The sequence below is a fragment of the Cetorhinus maximus genome, chromosome 6, assembly GCF_964194155.1.
Source record: "Cetorhinus maximus chromosome 6, sCetMax3.hap1.1, whole genome shotgun sequence".
Lineage (NCBI taxonomy): Eukaryota > Metazoa > Chordata > Chondrichthyes > Lamniformes > Cetorhinidae > Cetorhinus > Cetorhinus maximus.
The window spans coordinates 114,919,700-114,933,991 of record NC_135884.1 but is presented as its reverse complement, the minus strand read 5'-3'; the positions used below and the strand labels follow the sequence as shown (position 1 = coordinate 114,933,991).

At 44.1% G+C, this 14,292-nt stretch overlaps 1 protein-coding gene across 1 annotated transcript in view; it reads right to left on the bottom strand.

Annotated features, from left to right (window-relative positions):
• abcc12 (ATP-binding cassette, sub-family C (CFTR/MRP), member 12) overlaps positions 1 to 14,292 on the bottom strand; it is a 124,469-nt gene that overhangs the window by 27,266 nt on the left and 82,911 nt on the right. Inside the window, exon 21 of the mRNA XM_078544329.1 lies at positions 559 to 785. Within this exon, the coding sequence (XP_078400455.1) occupies positions 559 to 785 (227 nt within the window). The remainder of the gene's footprint in view (positions 1 to 558; positions 786 to 14,292) is intronic.

Genomic DNA, 14,292 nt, shown 5'->3' with positions numbered 1-14,292 from the left:
AAAACAGAAAATCCAGGAAAGATACAGCAGACAAGGCTGCCAGTTTCTAAAAGGAGAAGAGATGAGTTGACATTTCAAGTGTAGGATCTTCATCAAAATATTTAAAAGAGTAGATTTTCCAAGCAAGGACTCAAGATGCTGATCTTTCTTTTTAAATATTAATGGACCAACTGTGCATTCCCAACATTTGCAGCTTTTAATTTAATCTCTGATGTATTGTTACACGTTAATCATATTTAGCCTCAATTTGTCACTTAAATCTTCCCAAAGTGATCTTGAATTTTAAATTTACCATCTGGAATTTTTTAAATGTTGATCCCAGTGGGGTACATTTTATGATTTTGTGATCTTAGCACAGAGCTTCACATGTCAAGACTGTACGTTGGGAATTTTAGCAGGTAATGGAATTCAATCTCCAATACACTAGTAAAAATCCCCAGATCCTATGGAATAGAAATAGGATTGAATTTATGCAAGGCTGTAAATCAATAGTCCTGCCCTTTTGCTTCCACATTGCATTATTAAATGCATTAAAAATTTAACAAATATATAACTAACCTGAAAAGGATAACAAAAATTATAACCATAATAGCCACTACGATGAGAAGATATGGAAACACTGTTGCCACGGTTGCTATTGTGAACAGTACTATCAACATCTGTTGCAGAAAATTCTCAGCTTGAAAAGGTAGCCTCACATCTATTTCATCCATATCCTTGGAAAAACGGTTAATTATCCTTCCAATTGGGGTGGTGTCAAAGAACGTCATCGGAGAGTGTAAAATCTTTTTTTAAAAAAAAGAAAACAAATTAAACGTCATTCCCAAATTAAGTCGTTATTATCAGAGTGAACATAAAGTGAGGCTTGATGTTTCGAGTCCGTATGACTCTTCATCAGAACCTGATGAAGAGTCATACGGACTCGAAACGTCAACTGTATTCCTCGCCGCAGATGCTGTCGGACCTGCTGAGTTTTTCCAGGTACTTTTGTTTCAGATTTCCAGCATCCGCAGTATTTTACTTTTATTATAAAGTGAGGCTTATTTGGTACTTTTCAACATCTCTTGCAAGGTTAATGTCTATGTGCTACAAGTAGGTTTTGACTGTCCATTCATTAGGAATACTCATGTCAGTGATCAATGTACATGTAAGAACCATTCACTTCTGAGTTATCCTTACTGTGTAGTTGAAACTAGGCAAAAATGCAACCATGGGCTGAATTTTTGTTTCATGCGGAGGCAAGTGAATTTCCAGGTCCCAACCCATTTGATACCCAATGCAATTTTTGACAACCAGCCTAATTAGTGGCCAGGGTTTGCGTTTATTGCCCAATTAAGCTTGGTTGGTGGGCTACCAAGGTCGGAGGGCCAATAGGAAACCGTCCAGCACTGACACATCGGCAGCCCCACCATCAGAGGTGGGTGCTGCTTATGCAGGTAGGAGAGAGAGCGGGCACCTCAAGATAGAAATGCCCTCTGAACAATTTTTTAAAAAATTACTATTAGAAAGGCCACAGCTGCCAGGTCATTATTGTGGAGGCGCAACCCCTCCATTGGATGGCTTGTGGCTGCAGCTGTGACCTGCCAGCTATGGTGGATGTGGTGAGGGAGGGGGGAATGGGGGGTGTTTGGAGTGGTTGGGTTCCCATCTGGATGGAGCATTAGCTCCCTCCCCCTCAACTCCAGACCTGCTGCTGCCTCAGTGGAGGATCTGAATGCCCTTTGATTGGCCTAATAGGCTACCCACTGCTTGCAGGTGGGTAGCTGTAACTCCCCGCCCTCCAATCCTCCCGCTACTAAAATTACCCAGAGGCAGGACCGTGATGGGAGACCAGCTTGCCAGCAAGTGATGGGAAATTGCAGCCCCATCTGCCTTCAAATCGCTTCTGTTTTAAAATTCGGCCCCACTTATCTGGAGAAACCAACTGAAAGCACATTTTATAAAGAACAGGATACGTTATCAGGGAACACAGGCCTCTTAACACTAAATAATATATCTAATACCGGAGGGCAGTAAAACATACTCTGGCAATCGCAAAAGAAACGCGGGGGAGTTAAAAATTGCCAATTGCTCTTTCAGGGCTATAAGAACTTATTGGGGAAGAGGTTCTAATAGCTTTCTAAGTTTGAGCAATTGACAAGAATCAAGACAGTAAACTTATCTGTATCACAAGCATCCCAATCCTTGGTAGGTGTTACCAGTATAGTGATATCATCTTGGAAGCGTAATAGTCCTAACTTGATTGAGGTAAGCAATGATGAATGTACCTTAAAGCTTTACATTGCAGCTTGTTGAAATTAAGGTATTTCACATAGGGTATCTAGCCTAACAGACCTTTTAAAAATGGAACATCTCTCAAAGGTCACCTAGTGCTGAAGTGGTAAAGAGGGAGCATCCCACCTCCCGAGTTTTGGTAATACACTAAAATAAACATATCTTGTGCAGGGTGAATGTGAGGAGTCTCCCTGAACAGCAGAGCAATATTGCTCACAACAGAGATTTTGTATGCTACTAGTGAGAAAAACTCAGGCAAAAATGCATTGATGGACAATGTGAATCGGAAAAGGATGGTACTTTATAACTCAGGAAGGTCTTGATTTTCCGCATAATCTGAGAGACTGGGCTAATGGGGGATAGAACATGAGCCTCGAACTACTTTGGATCCTTATAAGGGGCAGAAGCGCAGTGACATTGGATTTCCACCTATCACTTTGCCCTTCAGTTGACTCTGTCTTAATTTGCAACATTACATCAGTGGAATATTTGCATTAACGTTACAAATTCAAAAAAGTTATTCCAAACGAAGGAAAATGACCTGTGCACATGAACAAATGGTTGAAGATAATACATTTAGCATGTTGAACTTTACATTTGCTTTTTAAATAAAGTGTCAAGCCTCCAGGTGAGAACTGTATTGAAATGTTCAATAAATTATAAACTTGAGTTCAAGAGATATTAAAAATAATTTATACTTGTCAGTTACAAAATGATCATGGGAACAAAATAAAACAAGTCAAAGAATTAAAAATACAGAATATAAAACAATAAAATTCAATGTTTCACTGCTCTTGAATGTGAGAAGAAAGCTGTTATTTCAATTATGTTTTGCCTTCGTTACAAATAATTAGTAAATGATGATACGCAGCTTGTTTTAATGTATTTCTTAAACAATAATCTCCAAGAAGTTGGATTTGTATGTATACTCATTAACCTACATGTTGTACAATGGATAATGCAATTAACAAATTATTGCATTTATCATCTGCTTATTAATATCCAAGTTGTCCTGGACACTACATTGGTAGGATTGAAAAATTCAAGAATTTCCAAAAGAAATACATTCTGAGACAATGACATGTAATATTTTCTAACTCTGTGGCCTTGTACGGAATGGATAAATAAAGCAAGGTCTTAAAAATGCTCTGACACAGTGATATATCCCAGGCTAAAAGCAACAGAGCATTGATTATTCTCTTCTCACTGTCTGACACTGCAGACTCCCAACATATAGTGGATTAGTTTATCTAGAACAGTGACTTTTAACACTTCAGCACTACCCTCAGCACATCCATCTGGAAACACAAATGGCAAGACATGCCTGCAAATTTGCTGTAGTGTTTTTCCCCTCCCCACTACAGTGAATTGAGTGACTTGAACTCATCCTGCAAAAGGAAAAGAAATTATGTGGCCTCTATGAATATATTTGTAGCTTCATTTGTTTTACACAGCTGCGATTAGGAGTGACTGAGCCTGCCCTGAATCCATTTTTTATTGAAGAAATTGCTGACAAGGTCTCTCTCTCCCCCATCACACCCTGCTGTTGTTGACTGGCTTCAGGCTTATTAACATTTATACCTCAAATGTAATGTGATTAACCTAATGCTTTTGTGAGAAGTGATAATGTAGGGATACTAGAGGAAGATATGGAAAAATGGAGAGAGCTAACTGTGGAAAAGGAAAGGTGAATATATCACAGGCCCTGATGGCATGAACCCTAGACAAAGAATTGGGTCACTGAACAACCAGGGTGAACATTAAATCAATTACATGTTTGATAAGGTAAGATAGTCATTTTTGATCTCTTGGATTGATCAAATAATATCTGATGGTGGCAAAACACTAATTAGGCTTATTAAGAAACTAAATTAGCAGAAACAAGAGCTTGCAAATATATTATGCCTTTAATGTAGTGAAATGTCCCATAGCTCTTGGCAGGTGCATTATCAAAAAATATTTGATGTTAAGCCACATATATATTGGGATAAATAACCAAAAGCTTCATCAAAGAGGTATATTTTAAGAAGCATCTTAAAGGATGAGATAGAGGTAGAGAAGCAGAGAGGTTTAGAAAAGGAATCCCAGAGCTTAGGGTCTAGGCAGCTGAAGGCACCAATGATGGACCAAATAAAATTGGAGATGCACAAGAGGTCAAAATTATAGGAGTGCAGACATCTCAAAGGGTTGTAGGCTGGAGGAGGTTACAAAGATAGATGTGAGGCCAAAGAGGGATCTGAAAAAAAGGACAAGAATTTTTAAATTAAGGCATTGCAAGACTGGGATTCACTGTAGGTCAGCAAGCACAGGGATGATGGGACTTGGCGAATGTTAAGATACTGGCAGCAGAGTTTTGTGCTCAAGTATATGTAGAATGGAGAATGAGAGGCTGGCCAAAAGTGCATTGCAACAATAAAGTCTCAAAGTAACGCCTAATTACAAAGGTTGAAAAAATGTTACCCTATTTCAAAATAGTAAAAATGTCATAAAAGTCTTATTGCTGTCTTCAGTATTATACTTGTACACTGGCATAAGATTTGTGATGTAAAGTATATATGTCACATTGATTATTAACTGAGTGCTTTGCTTGCCTCTGTGCTGCCCTGGCTTGACATGGACTGCACTGAACTGCTGTATTTGCAAAACCTCACATCTCACAACTAATGATAGATTCTGGTTATAGAGTCACTAATCAAAACTGACCTCAGAGGTTCCAGTGAGAACATCTGCATAGAGATCATCAATCACACGAGCGGGAATTAGGGCCTTGAATGGTACGGACAGCTTATTAGAATTGTTCACTGCCCATACTCCATCTATTAATTTCAGTGCATCAATAGTTTTCTAAGAAATTGCCTGCTGTCATGCCAATGGAAAATGGTGTCATGAAGAGATTAATGTTTATAGGGCAGAATTTTGCCCTTAGCGTGCGGGGTCGGCGGGGCGGTCGGGAAGCCGACTACCGCCAGCAATCGACAGCGCGCCGTGATTTTACGCTGTTGGGCCAATTGAGGCCCACCCAGTCTGATATGCGGCTTGTGAATGAGCGAGAAGGGGCGGGGACATGATGTCCACTGGGTTCAATGGTGACCCGACGGCCGATTCAAAAGCGGCCTCGGCAGCCCCTGGAAGGCTGTCACAGAAGGACGCTGAAGTCAGGTAAATGGAAACCGTTGCGGGCGGATACGGCAGGTGGGAGGGCAGTCGTTGGAGTCATCAGCCCCACGTTTCTCGGGTGAGTGCCTTGCAGCCCTCCTGGAAGCGGTGGCAGTGAGGAGAGAAACCCTTGTCCCCAGAGACGGGAGGAGGAGGCCCCCTCACCTCACCAAAAAGGCCAGGGAGGAGGTGGCATCCAATGTCAGCAGCCACAACATGGTGAGGAGCACATGGGTCCTGTGCTGGAATCGCTTCAATGACCTCCTGTGATCGGGAAGGGTGAGTACCGTGTTGGCATGGGTCACTTTGCAGAACAGTTAAGAGCTGCACATCCCCCCGTGGACCTCAAATGTGTTAGAGTGTGAATGGCAAATGTCAATGATGCAGAATCTGGCTAAGGGGGTGAGCCCTGGCTGCTTGGACTGAGTTTCTTGTGGCTCAAGGGTCATGAATCGGCTGAGCCCTGCAAGGTGCTCCTCAGGTGGGGTTGGTCAGGCTGCAGTGGCGCTGCAGTTAGAGAGTGGACTAATCAATGCTCCTCTGTCCTTTCAGTAGAAAACATCCCATAACAATGTTGAGAAGTAGCAACATTGCGGGGGACCCCCACACCCCCTCATCCTCACACGATAAGAGCAGGAGGCCCTGGAACTGCACCTTGGTCAAGCGGCAGCGGTGAGGTTGAGGTGCCAGAGGAAGGTAAGAGTGCAGTGCACTGAGGTGAGAATGTTGGTTGTTGCAACCATTCCAATGTAGTCTCTATATTGATGTGAGCTTTGAACTTGGAATCCCCATTGATAATCAAAATACAAGGGCGCCATGATGCATATCTCTGTCTCACCAGGTGCCTGGCATGCACAGTGACAGTGTCATGTCTTAAACTAATGACATGTCATTCTTCTCTCTTTTAGGCTCACCAGCAGGCAGTTGCTATGAGGAGCCTTAAGGCCCACCCCTGACCCCTGAGGACCACCTGCTGAGCATGCACCTGTGTCACACCCTCTCTGTCAAGCAGGCACCAGCGCAGATACCAGCACCTCAGTGGGCATAACATCGTCATGTAGTCTATTGGTGCACATTGGTGAGGGCATTTCACTCTTGCTCGAGGTGAATACGGAGGCAGAGAGAGTGCCCCGGGCGCTGGCAGTCGGTGGACTGCTCAGTCAATGGCTGCTGATGTGTCTCTGGAGTCATCCCTGAGGCAGCAGATGCTGGAAGTCCAGCAGGGTGTGCAGGAGGATCTGGCGAAGATACATGAGGGAATGCGTGCCATAGTCTCCGTTGTGGAGGCGTCCATGAAGAGCATAAGTACTGCTTTCACCCTCTTGGCTGAGCGCAATGCCTCTTCCATGGAGAGAGTGGCTACTGTCATGGAGAGGCTTCTCCAGGGACTCAGTCAAGGGTTCCTGGGGATGTGCTCGGACCTGCAAGCCCTCACAGCGGCAATGACCTCAGCTGGTCAGTGTCAGTGTGGGAGATGGATTGGACACCCAATATCCCAGCTAGGTGCCCATCCATCAATGGTGAGCAGGGAAGTCCAATGCGACCTCACATTGGCATACGAGCTGCCTGTCGTCTCTGTGGGCTCCTCTCAGGGTGCTCTGGATGACGGCAGCAGCTCCTCCACCCCTCTGTCAGTGACCATGGCATCTGATAAGGCTGTGGCGACTGGGGAGATGCCAGCCATGGCCAGCACTGGCTGATCTCTCTTGTAGGTGCAGGGTAGGCCATGATGTTATGATGGATGTGTGTCTCCTGGAACTTTATTGCAAAGGCATATAGAGTATGTTGTTGACCAAGGAGCTGGTCCTGTCAGGGATCGAGCATAGAGCCTGCAGTCCTAGCATGTGGTGGTGGTTCTTAATGGTATGCTAGCTGAAGGAGCATTGGATCAAAGCGTCCCTGGTGTCCCTGCCTCCCTGGAGGTTACCCAGATCAGCATCTATGCCCTCAGCATTCTCCTCACTGTGTTTGTCCTCGGACTCACAACTGGACTCATCATCTGTTTCCTGTGCAGCTGTGACAAGATCTTCTTCCTCCACTGCATCCTCCCTTTCCAGCAACAGATTGTGGAGAGCGCAGCATACAACCACTATCAGTGACACACGATCTGGGGGATATTGGAGTGCGCCCCCTGAAGGGTCCAGGAAGCGCATCTTGAGAAGACCTATGGTTCTCTCTACCACCACCCTTGTGAAGGCATGGCCCCTGTTGTACCACTGCTTGGCCTCTGTTCTCGGGTGGCTGAGAGGCGTCATGAGCCACCTTTTGAGTGGATAGTCCTGGTCACCCAGCAGACATCCATCCAGTCGGGCTGGAGCACTGAAGAGCCTCAGCACCTGGGAGTGTCTCAGGATGTAGGCATCATAGGAGCTGCCAGGGTACCTTGCACAAACTTGCAGAATCAGCATCCTGTGATCACACACTAACTGCACGTTCATGGAGTGGAAGCCCTTCCTGTTAACGAAGGCACCTGGCTCACCCGCTGATGACTTGATGGCCACATGTGTGCAGTCAATAGCACCCTGGATGTGGGGGAACCCAGCAATCACTGCGAAGCCTCTGGCTCGCTCTGCCTGGCTGGCCTTGTCCGTATGGTAATGAATGAAAGTCAATACACGCCTGAACAGATCTCCTGTCACCAGTTTGACGCAACTGTGGGCAGCTGATTGGGAGACTCCACACAGATTCCCCACTGACTCCTGGAAAGAACTGGAGGCATAGAAGCTGAGGTCCGCCATGACCTTCAGTACCACTTGCACGGGGTGTCCACCCACACAGACGGAGCTGATCTCAGGGCCGATCATCTGACAGATGGAGATCACTGTCTTGCTTGAGAGATGGAGCCTACTTTGGCATTGCACTTCAAATATATTGAGGTAGCTACAACCTGGCAGCAGGATAGTGGCGTCTTCTGTAGCCCTTTCCACCTTGGACTTCCTGTTGGCCCTGCGCCCATCTCCACCCACAGTTGCTCCCCTGGAAGCTGAATAGGGACACCTGGCCTCCTCCCACTTCTGCCCCTCTCTTCCTCCTCAAAGGAGGTGCCTCTAGCAGAGACCACAATCCCCATTACCAGGGTAAGGGGGATTAGCTTTAAGTCCAAAAAGTTTAATAAAGTGGTGAGAAAATTTTTATGACATGTCCCGTCATGAGCTGGGACATGTGCATTAATTTTAATAAAAACTTTTGTCAAAATTTAAAATCATTCATGGAACCTCATCCCGCCCGTGGATGAGGTTCCATGAAAAATGCGAAGGCCACCTGGGCTCTTTGCCTGCTCGGCAACCATAAGGTTGGACGGGTAGCTCCATTAATTACTTTAATTGAGAGTTAAATGGCCTTAATAGGCCTTTGACAGTTCGGCGGGCGCGCAGCTGACTCGGGTGGGGTGCGCGCTGCCGAACTGAAAGTATGAATGGTGTGCCATGATGTCGGGACGCACACCCGACATCACCACGTGTCACTTTACGCCTCGGCGAGTGGACCCTGCCCCTGCTTGCCGAGCCGAAGATTCAGCCCTATGGGTCATTGTTGCCTTGATGAAGATTTACCTGGGAGTGACTAATTTGGGAATTTGTTTAAAAGTTAGTTGGTAGTAATTTGTATACATGTGTATGTGTTTAAATTTGTTGTTAAATTAATAAATGGTTAATTTAGTTTTATATTAAAAAATCCTCTTGAGGCTTGGTGCTTTTATTCCTGAATTCAGAACTGCATCTCAAACATACCAAATGAAAATATAGGTTATGACAGTTGTTCAAGTTTCCCACTGGGGTTTAAACAACTCAACCTTTACCAACTGCTGTGTCATAATAATCGGGGGCTCGTCCAGGATAATATTTGTAATTCCTGGATTGGTTTGGAATTGGTGAATCTTAAGATTATGATTATGAGAAGCACTTTGAATTCAGGAGTTGGTGAAGCATTTTTATAAGCGGCGAGACTGTAAGATGGCTTTGGCGATTGCTAAGACTTGTCTGGGAGTAGAGAATATAACTCTGACTGTGTTACAAAAAATAACCAGGAGTAAGTTAACAGAGTTGGAGGATAAATTACAATTGAGGTTACCTTCATGGGCTAGGAAATCAGACATAATTAAAGGTATAGCACAGTATTTATAGTTGGAAGTGCTACCTGACACTAATGAATCACAGCTGGACGTAGTGAGGCTTCAGTTACAAATGAAAGTGCTTGAACTTGAACAAGCAAAGGAAATGAATAAACTTGAATTAGAAGCAAAGGAAAGAGAAAGGGCATTTCAAAGGGAGTTAGAAATTGTGAAGATAGCGAAGGAGGAAAGAGAAAAAGAGAGAGAATTTCAACTGAAAATGTTGGCAGTTAAAAAAAGAGATACCAGGAGATGAGGGAGAACTTATCTCTAGAGTAGAATCCAATGGGGAGATGTTTAAATTTGTACAAGCTCTTCCAAAGTTTGAGGAAAAGATATTGAAGCATTCTTTATTTCATTTGAGAAGATAGCTAAACAGATGAAATGGCCACAGGAATACTGGACATTATTGTTACAGTCTAGGCTGGTGGGTAGAGCACATGAGGTATATGCTTCATTGTCTGAAGAAGTATCAGTGAATTATGATGTGGTGAAAAATTTTGAGTGCATGAGTTGGTTCCTGAGGCTTGCAGGCAGAAATTTAAGAATATGAGAAAACAGCCTGGGCAAACTTATATTGAATTTGAGAGACTAAAACAAGGTAATTTTGACCAGTGGATACAGGCATTAAAAATAGAGACAACATATGCAGCTCTTAGGGAAGTAATTCTTTTGGAAGAATTTAAAGACTCAATTCCTTGGGTTGTGAGAACTCATGTGGAGGAACAGAGGGTTGATTCTGTAAGTCAAGCAGCAGAGATAGCTGATGATTATGAGTTAGTTCATAGAGCTAAACCTTTTCTTTGTCACCTTTTCAAATCGGAAAATGATAGAAAGTAGGAAGGTGAAAGGAAGGTAGGTAGTCAGGGAAGAGAAGGAGTAGCTGGAAATTCCCAGGAAGCTTTTTTCTCAGAATAAAAAGGAATGTGCTGAGGGTAGAAGTGACATTCAAAAGTTGAGGTGTTTTCATTGTAATAAAGTGGGGCACACAAAGTCAGTGTGTTGGAAATTACTGGGAAAATCTGCTGGAATTATTGGGGTGCAGAAAAGTTCTGGAAGTAAAAGTGCTGTGGGTCTTGAGGTTCAGGCACAGGAAAAAACAGTGATTTGTGTACAGGTAAAACAGGAAGAATCAGTGATAGGTAAAGAAGTGGGAATGTTTTCACAGTTTACCCAAGGGAATTCTGAGGGGCAAGTTGCAGAAATGTTTAAAGACATTGTGTGTGAAGGGAAAGACTTTCCATGTGTACAGGGTGGAGTAGGTGAAGATGTTAAAATTTTAAGAGATACAGGGGCTAGTCAATCCTTAATGTTATGGGATAGTTGTTGTTCATTTGTTGTTCAGAGGGAGTATTGCAGGAACACGTAATACTAAGTGGGGTTCATGGAGATGCTAAACCTCCCCCCTTGTGGAAGATAAATTTAAAGAACAAATGGAAGATAGGTGAAGTGGTTGTTGGAGCAGTGGAAAAATTGCCCATTGCAGGAGTTCAATTTATTTTGGGTAATGATATAGCTGGGTCACAGATGTGGATGATGCCTATGGTAGTTGAGCAGCCTGTAGAAGAGTTTTCAACAGAGGTGTTACAGAAGGACCATCCTATATTGTTTCCAGATTGTGTGAATATGAGATCACAGTCACACAGATTGAAACAAGAAAAACAAGAAGGGCAGGCAGTTCAAAAGCAAGTAGAAGGTGTCGAAATCCAATTAGCTGGCAGTGTGTTTGATAAGATTGTTCAGGAGCAAAGACTACAGGGCAATTCAGCTGAAGTGTTTAACTCAAGTAGGTTAGTAGAATTACAGAAAAATTATTTGCCAATAAAGCAGTTATATCAGGCAGCTTACTCAGAAACAGAAGCAAATTGTATATAGGAATGTTTTTACCTTAAGGGAGATATTTCAATGAGAAAATAGAGGCCGGATCATGTCTCAGCAAATGAAAGCTGGATCAGATTGTTATCCCATTATGGTATAGAAATGAGATTCTGAGAATTGCTCATGAAATTCCAATGGGGGGATATTTAGGAATTAGGTAAACATGGGAAAAGATACAGAGATATTTCTTTTGGCCAGGATTGCATAGGGATGTAGTCAAATTCTGTAGAACACGTCACACATGTCAGGTAACAGGGAAACCACAAGCAGTGGTTAAGCCGGCACCTTTAATCCCAATATCAGCATTTAAAGAACCTTTTACTAGGGTCATGATTGATTATGTAGGACCTCTCCCTAAGACTAAAAGTGGAATTCAGTATTTACTGACAGTACTGGATGTGTCAACCAGGTTTTCTGAAGTGATACCTTTAAGAAATATTGCAACTAAGAAGATTGTGGAGGAGTTAACTAAATTTTTTACAAGATATGGTTTACCTAAGGAAATACAATCAGATCAGGGGTTAAATTTTGTCATAGCTGGTTGAGGAAGTAACGGACAGTTTGGGGATAAAGCAGTTTAAGTCAACAGCTAATCATTCGGAGTCACAAGGAGCTTTGGAAAGATGGCATCAAACTTAAAAAACCATGATGAGAGTGTACTGTCAGAATTATCCACAGGATTTGGATACAGGAATTCCATTTTTGTTATTTGCTATTAGAGATGCTCCTAATGCATTGACTGGTTTTAGCCCCTTTGAACTAGTTTATGGTCATGAGGTAAGAGGGCCACTGAAATTGATTCATGAGAAATTGGTGGGTCAAAATTCAGAAGCTAGTCTCCTGGATTACGTATCAATTTTCAGGGAAAAATTGAACAGAAAATGTGAGTTGGCTAGGGAACATTTAAAGATATCACAGCAAGTGATGAAAGTGAAGGCAGATAAGAAGGCTAAAATTTGCAGTTTTGTTTCTGGAGAGAAAGTACTAGCTCTGTTACCAGTCCTAGGTGATTCATTAAATGCAAGGTTTAGTGGACCTTACAGGATTGAAAAGAAATTGAGTGAAGTAAATTATTTAATAAATACTCCAGATAGAAGAAAGAAGCAGAGGTGTGTCATGTAATATGCTTAAAAAGTACTTTGACAGGTAAGAGGAACAGAAAGAGGTATTAGTGATGGTGGATTGATGAGAAAGAAATAGAAGTGCAGGACTCTGAAATTGATTTTCCTCTAATCAAATTGGATAATGAGGGGGTACTTGAAAATTTAAATGAAATATTGGCTATTGCAATCACGCAAGCCTATTTGTGGGAATAAGTTGGGAAAGACAGATTTAGTTATATATAGTGGGTGGAATTTTCCTAGAATTGTACTAAGTGCGGTAGCGAGCGGGTAAAATGGAGTCCTACCCACCAATGGAAATGGCGGGTTTTCACGCCGTATCGTCCCAAACCCGCCTCATTATTTATTTGCTCCCGCAAAACAGGCCATTTCCGTGTTTGCTCTCATTCACCCGCCCGCCATCACCCCACTGTTACATCACTCCGGCCGCCATCTTTAAAAGGCAACCGCCAACAAAACGCTCATCACCACCAGCTCACCAGTGCTGCCTGGGAGACATGGCCAGCAAAGGAAAAAAGGCCACAGTCCCCGCTTCAATGACGGGTCTCTTGAGCGACTGCTGGATGCCGTAGAGGCCTGCCGGGAAGTGCTCTATCCCCGCTCTGGCTGCAGGATGGGCAGCAAAGTCACGAACCCGGCTTGGGAGGCAGTGGCAGTGGTGGTCAGCGCAAACAACCTGCAGAGGAGGACAGCCACCCAGTGCCGCAAAAGGATGAATGATCTCCTCTGTTCCACCAGGGTAAGTCACTCTTTTCATCACTCCCAACTCATGCACTCACAAACCCATTGCACACCCACAGGGCCCTCACTCACTGCCAGTGCAAGGGACATCACCATTCATTCTCTGACACACACCATCATTGTCCTCACCCTGTCCATGGGACCACTCACCACCCACGCAGGCCAGGCATACTTATCATCTGGCCTGGCAGGCATCCTAATACATTCTCCCCATCTCTATCCATGCAGGACAACTGGTACACAACAGGAGGGAAAGGTCGCAGACAGGTGGAGGGATGCAGGAGATTAAAGTTCTGACAGATTTCGAAAACAGTGCCATCCAGCTGGCCAGTGATGACTGGGAACAGTCCTGTGCTGATGGTGAGGTCAGCGCTGCTCTACCACTTGAGGATCCAGCAGTACAACCTCCATCAAATAAGCATGCCGTTAGTGATGTGTCCTCATACACAGGCCACAACCATGCACTAATTATCTCCCCTTGCTTTTGCAGGCACATCTGCCAAACAGCCGACAGAGTCCATGACCCAGGGCCTTCAATCAAGCCCTGAAGAAACATCTAAAGAGGAATCTGAATACCCATCACAGTGCTCACCCACACCCTCCACCAGCACAGAGACATGCACCTCGGTGGGATCTAGCTTTAGAGTAGCCTCGGAATCACAATCTGGTGAGCACATCACACTTTCTGATCTACGGCAGGCAGAGGCAGGGACTTCCCAGGTCCCTGGCACCCCGAGGACGGCTGGAGGCCAGAATGTTGCTGAGTCCGAGTCAGACGACGAGCCTCTGGACTCGACCATGTCACAATTGCTGAAGCTGCAAAGGCAAGCTAGGGAACACCATGAAGGGATGTCTGGTGCCTCAGATTGCAAAGCATGAAGGAGGAGTCCGTCTGTCTTCAGGCTGAGGTGATAGCGCCGGCATTGTAACACACCGAGGTTAATACTGGCAGGATGGCGGCCGCCATGGAGGCCTTGGTCCATGATGTTACTCCTGCACTGTTGCGCGGGCTTA